Below are 11,359 nucleotides of genomic sequence, written 5' to 3'. Positions count from 1 at the left end.
GTCACACATTCACAAGTGATCACAATAATAAGTGCCCTACTATCATTCGACACAGTTGTTTGATTCCTCCCACTTTACAAAGAGAGTCTTGACATAAAAATACTCTCAGTTGTAGATTTAGAAGGTTCATCAATCAACAAAGCAATGTCCAAACGTATGATTGCAAGTGTCACAGTCAGGGATTCAAGTCATTCATAATTTGTGCTAATGAGTGCCTTGATAGATACAAGGAGGGTAAACACAAACATTGGTTTACCTAAATAATCTGCGTAATCAAACATATATCATGACAATGCCATTAATAATAATAATAATAATAATATATCTGACCAAGTGGGCAAATGGTCAAATTTCTACCAGTTTCGTTCTCATTATAAATTAATAGAAAAAACCTAAAAAAACTGGGTGAAAAGTCCTGCATCATTGGGGTCACACCTGTGGTGGCAAGATCGCCCAATGCGCTATGGACTCTTTCTGAGCAAAGTGAGATACTTGAAACAACACTTCCTCGAAATCCCGTCACATATAGTGGCAAGACAAAGACTCTCGATTCAATGAAGCTCAATAACATCACCTCTACTCTACCGAGCGGGACTGACCAAACGAATATTCACCTGTGGTAGTAAGAGCACAACATTTTTCAAATGGTCTCCTTGAGGAAAATCTATAAAAACTCCTGGCGATGATCCCATGCCCTGAGAAACTAGCCCATTAAACGGAAGCATCGTCATTCAAGTCATGGAACCTTGTCAACAAGATTTTAGACAAAACCCATGGATTCAGTTTTGGGTGCAATATAACATTATGGACTATTTCAGCCTATTAAATAGAAACTTTCTAAGCCTAGGTCCATGTCAGCAACCCACAATAATAATCTCATAAATAAAATATCACATGCTACATCCAAAAAAATATACAATCATGGTGGGTAAATAGATTTACAAAACATTGAGAAATCTAGTGTAAATGCACTATACAATTGTTTATTAATGTTTAGTTCTGTTTCCATATCCATTTATACACTTTTTAATGCATAAATAGGTTATTAACATTTGGTTTTACATCATAAACTAAACCAAATTAAATTATGTTTAAAGCATGAAAAGAGGTAGAAATAAACTTATTTCATATTCTGTTTATATAAATTGTTGTTAGAAATAAATAGAAACAAAAACAAACATATTTATGCAATTTCATTCACATAAATCAATTCCAGAAGTAAATAGAAATCAAAACAAACATATTTATAATTCTGTTTATAAAATGAACACATTTGAGAAATAAAAACAGAAGTGAAACAAACAGAATAGTTTCACAAAAAAATAATTTTACAAACTTTTTCCAAACATTAAAACCTTTTTTTTTTATACAGTCAATGGTCAGCGTTGACCGGTCAGCATCTGACGGGGTCAGTGGGTCAGCCCGATGGGTCAGTAAGACAAGTTTTCGGTTCGGGTAAATCAGTCCGATCCAGATGGTCTGGTTCAATCCAAACCGGTTCCTTAGGCTGCCTCGAACCTCTTTGGTTTGATTTAAATTAATTTTGATTCACCATGAATCAGTTTGGTTCAATCAAATTCCCAAAAAAAAATTAAAAACTTTAAAATTGGAAAGGAAATTTCTTTAAAAAATAGAAGGTACATTTTACATTTTTTTCAAAAATAGAAAAAATGATAATAAGACAAAACTTTTCAGATAAAAAAAATCTAAACCTCTTTGTACTTGTTATATTGAAGAGGAAACAAACTTTTTTATTTTTTATTTTTTTATTTATTACTTTTACAATGAAAACTTTGCTTTAACTTTGTTTAAGAGATAAAAGATAACAACAAAATACTACTGTCAAGATGAAAGTAAACTTGTCAAGTCAAATCATAAAAAGAAACTTCATTGATTACTAAAAGAATTACAAATAAAAAAGCTGTAAAGGAAACTTTGCTTTTAAGATTCTCTCTTTCTTAATAGGACAAAACTCTTCCTCTAAAAATATAGGAATCACAATAGAGAACTTGTGATGCCCTATTTTCTAAATTTGGTCTAATTATCCAGTTGGTTTGGTTTGGTCTTGTAGGACTTGAACCCGAGAGAGTTGAATCAGGTACCTTACGAAACATGATGGCAAGGGTGACTCTAAGCTCAGGTAGGCTAGACGAGTTTGAGTCAGTGCCTAGTGAAGTTCGTGTGCCCAATCCGTGCACTTGCAGTTATCATCAGGGCATGTACTCACAATAAATGTACATAGCCGTATTTTATATCGAGTACGCATTTTGGTCAATTACCGAGAGTGAAATACGTGTCAGGACTGAGCCCCGTCGAAATCCCAAATTATTCGGCTAAGTTTCTGCCAACTAGTAGGTGGTCACAGGTGGGTCTGACCCACCAATGTGCAGACCCACCTGTGACCAACCACTCTGATCATTAGATATTTTGACAATGTATAAATAGCATTTATTTTTTTTCTTTTCCCTCATTTATTGCTTTACAAGGTGGGTGAGAAAAGTAAAGAATAGAGAGAAACGAAGGAAAGAGAAGGGAAGAAGAAGGAAGAAAAGGGGAAGAAGATGCTCGTTGTGCATTGCCGGGGTTAGATCTTTTGAATCTGACATCGAAAAAGTGATCCTCGCCTTGGGATCTATGATTTGAGGTGAGTAAAAACTATATTTCTCAAACCCCCAAGAAACCCTAAATGAAACCCTTCGATTTGGGTAGAAATCCTTTAGATCTTGTTAATCCCACTTGAGATGATGAATCTAAGTTTTAATGAAGGACCTACATGTTCTTTTTGAAGGTTTTAGAGGAAGAAATTATAAGATTTGAGAAGCATTTGGTGATCTCTTAAGCTAGAGAAGGAATTTGGGGGTTTTGAAGTGTTTTTTTAGCAAAGAAGTAAAATCCAAGCTTAAAATCTATGTTGGAATCACAATATGGGACCTTAGATTTATAAAAAAAAGTGGTCGAATCGACCCCTTATAGTTTCCCCAAGGTGGGATGAAGAATGGAAGTGAACAGAAAAATTTGGATTTTGAGTGGTGGGTGCCTGAAAATGGTCGGACTCACCAATCGAGAGCCTGCATATCCTGGATGGGCTGCTGGCTCGATCGGCAAGCATGGACCAGTGGGCACCTGGCCTGCTTGTCCAGATAGAGTCCTTAGGTCGAGCGACGAGCTAGGACCGATGGGCACCTAGCCCGCTGGTTCAGACATAGCCCCTAGGTCGAGTGGTGGGCAAGGACCGACGGGTACCTCGCCCACTGATTGACCTACCAATCCGACCCATTAAGTTTCGATTGGGACTAAATTTATCGGGCAACCTCCTAGGGTGATTCTAAACACATTGGGATAATCGTACTCCATTGTTTTGAACATAAAGTGAATATATATTAAGTTCAACCTCTTTTATGATAGGTTGTATTAGAAACTCACTACATCGCACGCCGGATCTTTCTCGTACCAAGAGTGATCATTGTACACAACTAAGTAAGTGAGAAAAGGATATTGACTTTATTTTTGGAGTGTTTCTATATCATTTCATTGTGGTTGTAGACTAGCCATGTCATCATTTCATTTCTGTATGTAGACTAGTTATTCACGAATGCCATTTGCATGCATTATCTTGTGCATTATGAAATTCATATGATTTGTTATGTTGCGACTTTAATTGATACATGCTTATCCTTGCTTTTATGAGATGGATAATTTTAAATTATGGAATGTGATGCATTGCTAGACTAGATGTCATAGTTGGCTTGAAAATGAATGCATTGGTGGCTTGTGGAATGGGACTTGATGGTACTATACAGTCATACTATCTTATATAGAAACATGCGGTTAGGAATGATATATCATTGTACTACGATCCTTCCCAACAGGGGTTTAGGTGTTGGGTATATCACTGGGGGGAAGCCCAAGGTTGTGTACCAACGATGGCATTTGGAAGTACACCCGGTCGATCATTAGGACAGTCAATAACTTTGGTGATATAATCAGAGGGTCAATCATACTGCTTTTACTTTAATGCAGGGCAAGACTCATTTTACTATAATAAAGGGTAATGCTCATTTTACTTTAGTGCAGGGCAATGTCCATTTTACTTTAATGTCACTAAGGAACATCAATTTACTTTTCGGTACCCATGGCTGGCCTTCTTCGACAATCCTATGGGCGTATCTCAGGATGGAGTTCGAGACTCGTACCTGGGATATACACGTACTATGGTTGTGAGTAGCACGTGACCTATGACTTAAAAATGTTGCTTAGGTGGTTTAGGATAATAAAAATGGACTTGCATGCATATAGGTTCATTTGTATTGTGAGTAATTGCTTGATCTTTCTTTTCACTTACTGGGCTAGTAAACTCATCCCATGTGTATACCATTTTTAGATGATCTTGTAGGTTATCTGGCCTAGGAGCTAGAGCCGGAACCCACGGTAGAGTTTTCAGCTAAGGACAGGTGGGTCCCCGAAGATCTTGGGCATGGGGCCGAGTGTCCGTTGGAGAGTTGTGTTACGGCACAGCAACCTTGATACCGTCCCGGGATTCTTTTTAATTATGTGCTTTGAATGTTTAAATTGTATTTCTTATATCACGACTACGGACCCATATGTAAATGTATTATGTAATACAATTTAGGTATTAAAAGTATATACATATAAGACTTCCGCTAAAATGCATAATTTATTTTCTTTAGTTGTTTGTATGATGTGTAGTGGCTACTGCGTTAGATGGTCCTGACAGGTTTTGAGTTAACATGTGTTAGCCTGATCACCAGTCTGGTTCTGTGTGAATGGTGTATGACAGAACTTTCCTTCTTAATATGTAAAACATCAATAGCTAAAGTTAACTTACCTATTTTAAACCAAAATTAAAAATCACATTTGTATCATTCATCCCCAAAATCCCTTCTTCGTAAGAGAAGAAACAAACTTCATTATTTTTTTTAAACCATGAAACCCATGCTAATCTCATCTCAATCGAATTTTTTCGATCTTACAATGAAAATGAAGAAATTAACTTTGATGACTTTTCAAATACTTTTACATTAAAAATAAAACTTCAAGGTTCAGCTTTAAAATATTGAAATAAAATAAAATTTGTGAAGTAGAGAGCAATCTATGGGAGGAAAAAGAGTGCCAAAACCAAGATCAAAACAAAATTCTCATAAATTGAACAATCAAATCGATCAAAACAAAATCGATCAAAAGAGACAAACTATAAGAACAATACATTGTCCAATAATCTGATTATACCCCCGCTCTGATACCAATTGTATGAATATTTTGTAGGATCGATATGACGGATCACTGAACAAAACAATAATACAATCATAAATCTAACTAACACATACCCGGATCCATATCGTATTGAGAAGATTCCAAACGGTTTGGCTTTTTCCTCTTATACAATCTTCTTATCTGGGTTTTCTCTCCTTGTTTGCTCCCCTCTCTATGTAAATTATCAATTAGTTGCAACTAATGAGTGTTGCTTTCTTTATATAGATGGAGAGTAGGAACTAACCCTAGAATAGAATACAAGTGGGACCCTCCCATAATAGGACCCAATTATAAAGAGACCCACTAGTCTTTACACTTTAAGGCGGTTAACTGAAAACTTGAATTCCCATTAAGGGATCACTCCTAAACTGATCTTTGTCCAACCTAGCCTACCGATCAACACCCAACCACTAATCTGACCCTACACAATGATTGGTACTAGCCCATACATAGAAAAACATTACAATCCACACTTTCAATCTGACACTTCCTTATTGGAATGTACTCTACTCCCTTTAACTTCACTCTTTAACTGTAATGTTCAAGACAAAATTACTTAATGAGTCTCACATGCAGTTGTAAATCTTCAAGGCCCTTCTTGTAACTATTATTGGATATCATTTTGTGTCCATCAAATCAATAACAAAATTATTTGTTTTAATTAATTCGCATTTACTTTATATGGTGATTATAAGTTCTAAGGTACGACCTCAAAATGTTCGCAACCAGGGATGGAGTTGGACTCTCCGTTTACATGGTTGTCTCGTTGTTTGTTTTTAGAAATAGAGATTTAGACACAAATGTGAGTACAATTATGTTGTGTATCGAACTCGACCATTCGAGAACCCGTCATAATTTATCGAAAAAATTAGTATAAGTAGGTTCTCATAATTGTTGTTTGGTCCTTAGACCAAAGAGGTCTTTACCATTGTAGATCGGCATGGTGTACTTTAGTGTACAAAATGTTGATGCCTACATATGATTGGCTATACATCACTATATTGGATCCACTATCTGATTGTGGGGCGAAAGTGACACTTAATAAGGAATCCACTTCCTATGTAGGTAGAATATGTCAAGAGAAAATCTTGAACTTGATCGGACGAAAATTCTGAGCTTGGGGATTTATTCGTAAAGTGTTTACAAATTGGTGTTCCTTGAGCTGCTTGGGGATTTATTTGTAAAGTGTTTACAAATTGGTGTTCCTTGCTCAAGGAACACCAATTTGTCCAAACTTGGATAGCAAGGTGGGGCTGTTTGGACAACCACCATTCCTTCTTTTATCTTTTATTTTATTAGGAAATAATATGCCAAGAACGCATAGGGATACCTTGACTAGAATTGTTATTACTTTTGATCTTCATTCAAAGCCGTAGGATTATAGGGGTAGGGCCTGAGAATTAGAATTTTTATTTTATAAATATCTAATAGGAGAACAATGTAAGGGAGTTGGATTATTAAATTAAATTTGGAGTTTCTCCTTTTATTGAAGTTCCCTTTCCAAGCCTTGAAGAGCTTGAAGACAAGCCTAGAAGAGCTTGTATGGTGCCAATTGCGTACTCCCCACATTCTATCATTCCTAAAAGAGTACAATAGTCAGTTCCACATTTTGAGATTGCGTCAAGTGATTTTAGAGTCTGTTGGAGAACTATTATGATACCCAGGCATTAAGGCAACTACACAACTCCAATTGTAACGATCAACCTCGAAGAGGAGATTGCAAATGATCGATCCACCACATGTGTAAATTTTAGCAAACTTCCAATGTTCGACAAGTACCCAGATGAGGAAGTTGACGAATATGATAGTTTTAAAAGGTTTGAACCAGATTTTGCATCGGATTTGCAATAGGAGTTCTACCGGCATCATGACATGATGTTTATCTTGTCATCTCAACCTGTGAACGTCATCATCATAATATATTTTAATGTACCTAGCCACATTGTGATCATCATCTCATATGAAATTGTAATGCTTAATCTTCTACGTACAACCATAAATATAAACAGAATATTGTTTATTTCTCTTTTGATCCTGGTAAAGGATGAGCATCTATCATAGGAACAAGATTTCGAGGACGTTGAACCACCTTGCATTAGAAGCACAAAAAAATTCTAGCCATGTCATAGTGTGCCACTAGCACTCAACACCTAGCACTTTCAACATGCCTTGTCGACGTTGGTAATAGTTTTTAGGTCAAAGCATAGTCTCTGTGCCATTGAATCATTAAGGAAATACATGGCCAAATGGAAGAATAGGAAGGTGAGTTCTGCCTCTCAGTTTCTCTTTCCGTGCCCAAGGTCCGATCCTACTTTACCATCTCAATTTTTCCTTCTTGTCAAGATTTGTTACAATGAATACTATTTTGTAGTATTTTGGTCAAACATGGAAATGAATTTTCAAGCGCACAATCAGATGCGATTACCATATTTATAGGTTTCATGGTGGAAATTTAGAGTTAATTTTCATATTTGTAGTTGGTGGGAGTTTGAAGATAACTGAGAAGTGAAGAATGAATTAAAATTTACTTTTGAGTAGACACCCTTTATGTATAAACCTGAAATCACAGAGAGTTTTATTGCAACCTAGAAGAGTAGTGGCTTTCTCCACCCACTATTGTTCCTGTCAGATTTCCAAAGATAGTGGGTCTAATTAATTACTGGGCCAGTACTTAATGATGGGAGTTTTGACTACATGGGTCGGTTTAGGCATGCCACCTTGGTTTGGTTTGAGGTCGGCTAGTCCTGGACATTGTGGAAGTGTGCCAGGGCTGTGACAATACTTTATGTATTATATAAAAGAGGGTCCCTGCAGTTGCGTGAATTACCTTGTTCTTTTCTCTTTAAGAAAGACAATTGATTGGTATTCACGGGAGGTTGCAGAAGATCCTTCTTTAGAGTGTTTCTATCTCTTAAGGAAATTGATATTCTTTATCCTTCTTCATCAAGTTTTATCTCCTTCAAGATATGTTCCTTATCTTCCATTTTATGTTTGAAGTTGTGTTTTAGAATTTTGTATGGATTATTTCATATTCTTGGTTTGGGGTTTTGGAATATAAACCCTATAGAATTATTTAACAAAAGGTATAAAAGCCATACATATTAGACCTAGAACCAATTTTATTTTGGAGGATGATTGTATAAAAAAATGATGGTTCTGCTAAGATTTTATTTTATAGTTGATTCTCCTGGTGTTCATGTTAATGATTTATTTCTTTAAAATGAAAAGTATGTTATTATTTTATTTTGATTATGAATATTATTTTGATTATATGTTCATACATATATTCATCCAAAATTTTATTCTCTTTAGAAGAAATGTTGATGATGATATTTTATAATATATATATATATATATATATTTTTATCGTATCATCATTTGAAAAATTCTAATTCTGATTAAAATAAATCTTGAAAAATTATAATTTTGATTGAAAGAAAGTAATTTTATCTTTTAGTTTTCTGTTTGTAATTAATGAAGAAAAAAAAATTAAAGATCTACCATATTAAATGAGTAGATGAAAAAAAAAATTATGTATAAGTTATTTCACAAGTTAATGTCATCATTATTTCACAAAAATAAATAAAATTTAATATTACAAAATTATGACATTAAAAGTTATGACATTATGACATTAATAATTCTAAAATTTCTTTGAAAATATAAAGGACATTACCACATGGTGTAATGCCATTAAAAGGATATAAAAGAACTTCTTAAACGTTAAAACTTAACAAGTTTTATTAAATAAAAGATGTTAGACTTTGAAGATTTATTATTGAAAATTGAATTGTCTTTTAATTACTATGTGTACGTAATATTTTTGTATGACTTAATAATAAGTCAAGTATTTATTTTTGGCTCATAATTATACACCTCATTTATTCGCTGAATAAGTTATCATAAGTTTAGCCATTTATTATTAATAAATGTTTAAATAAGTTATACTTCATTGGCTATATATATATAATTTTTTTTATATTTATTATTAACCTTTGATTATAATTATGATTTTCTGTGGGCACATTTTTTTTTTTTTCTTTTTCACCTTCAAGTATGATTTGACATCCTTGGATCATTTTCGCATGCATACTTAATGAATGACTTGTATTGGATGTCCAATAATTCTAGTGCATGTTTTATTACACTTAAATTTTGAAATACCTATTTAAATTTAATGTAATGTGTATCTTCTACATAGTAGGCTGCAAAGTTGATGACATATACCCAAAGGTGATGTCATCTAAGTAATAAAGGGGATTGTGAGAGAGGGAGAAGTAGTCCACCAAAATAACACTTTAAACTCTCTGATAATTCCATCATTGTAGCAAAGTTGGTGGCATATGCCCAAAGGTGATGCTACCCAAGGAAAAGGAATTGACATGCACACGTGTATAGGAAGGAATGATAATCTAGGAGTCCTATATACCCAAAGGTGATAGAATTTCCGATACTTATTGTTTCTTTCACGGTAAATGTAGATTTATAAAAGGACCAGTGCATCTTTTACCCCAAAGGGTAGAGATGTAGTTTCAGTTGTGACTTTTATATGGTTTAAATTGCTAGCCAATGTTGTTTTTGGTATGTTTGTATCATGCCTAAGATATGCTCCCATTTTTGTTTTGCATGTGTTTATTATTCTATCTTCACCAAAGAATGTCTATTCCCCGATCTCTCTTCTCCACTGTTACTGTCCTTTCTGGGAACAATTACCAGAAATGGAAGGAAGAGTTAGATGTTGCCTTAGCCATGGCGGATTTGGATATTTCTATTAGAGAAACAAAGCCTATGCTTACTGGAACAGGCACCATTGAAGAAAAAGCTACATTGGAAAAATGGGAAACTGCAGATAGGAAAAGTATACTTATTATGAAAAAATACATCCCTGAGGATATGAAAGACAGCGTTGTGAAGAAGGACACAACCAAAGAATATCTTGTCGCTATCAAAGAAGTTTTTCATGTTTCCCAATTGGCTGAAAAGGGAGATTTAATGAATCAACTGCCTTCAGCTAAATTTGATGGAAATGGGAGTGTCAGGGAGTATCTTCTCCAGTTGGCCTCTATTGCAAAGAAACTCAAAGACCTTAGGACTACATTGGATGATGATTTTCGGGTTCATCTTGTGCTTAAATCTCTCCCACAATAGTACGAAACTCTTAGGACTACCTATAATGTTGTAGGACAGAAATGGACCATGAAAGAACTCATTTCTATCTGCACACAGGAAAAGAACGACAGGAAAAGAACGACAGGAAAGAAAAAAGAAAAATTGAGAGTGCCAATGCTACAGTTCATAAGGGTGTTGGACCCTATAGAAATAATAGGAGATTTGGAAAGAAAGGTAGGTTCAAGCCTTATGACAAGCAAAATAGAGACAAAGAACCTCATTGTGATAACCTCAAAGGGGAACAAAAGCACATGGGGCAATGTTGAGTGTTTCTGGTGTCACAAAAAAGGGCACATGAAAAAGGATTGCAGGGCTAGGCAAGCTTGGTTGGCCAAGAAGAAGAAAATTGGTACTCACTTGTCTCTCGTTTATTTTGAATCATTTGTTGTTGATGCTCCTGTGGATTCTTGGTGGGTTGACTCAGCCTCCTCTATTCATGTTACTCATTCTCTGCAAGGATTCATAAGAAGGAGGATACCAAGCGAGAATGAGGTGGTGGTGTTCATAGGGAATGGAGTGCAAGTTGCAGTTGAGGCCATAGAAGTAGTCAGAATTTATTTAGACAGTGATGTATTTTTGGATCTGGAATATACAGTTTATGTACCTTCCATGAGGAGGAATTTACTTGCAGTTTCTAAACTTTCCCATTTTGGATATTCATTTACTTTCAACAAAGAAGGCTTCACTTTATCTAATAATTTGCATATGATTGGGAATGGTTGTTTGATTGATGGCCTATATAGATTGAATTGTTATCAACTATTAGTAATGAATGTTAGCTCTAAGCGTCCTTTGCTTAATGAGCGTTCTTCTATGCTATGGCATAGACGTTTGGGTCATATTTCAGTACGAAAAATGGAGAGATTGATTAAAGATGGGATCCTTAAGCCATTGGATTTCCAGGATTTGCATGATTGTA

At 34.9% G+C, this 11,359-nt stretch overlaps 1 protein-coding gene across 1 annotated transcript; it reads left to right on the top strand.

Moving 5' to 3' along the window:
- The first annotated feature begins 9,927 nt into the window (after positions 1–9,927).
- Positions 9,928–10,419, top strand: LOC122066654. Its single transcript, XM_042630489.1, has one exon. It carries the CDS (start codon positions 9,928–9,930, stop codon positions 10,417–10,419), a length of 492 nt encoding a protein of 163 aa, XP_042486423.1.
- The last annotated feature ends 940 nt before the right edge of the window (positions 10,420–11,359 follow it).

The sequence above is a fragment of the Macadamia integrifolia genome, unplaced genomic scaffold (genome assembly GCF_013358625.1).
Source record: "Macadamia integrifolia cultivar HAES 741 unplaced genomic scaffold, SCU_Mint_v3 scaffold2515, whole genome shotgun sequence".
NCBI classification, from domain to species: Eukaryota; Viridiplantae; Streptophyta; class Magnoliopsida; order Proteales; family Proteaceae; genus Macadamia; species Macadamia integrifolia.
The sequence above is the reverse complement of the archived record's forward strand: the minus strand, read 5'-3'. Positions and strand labels throughout refer to the sequence as shown.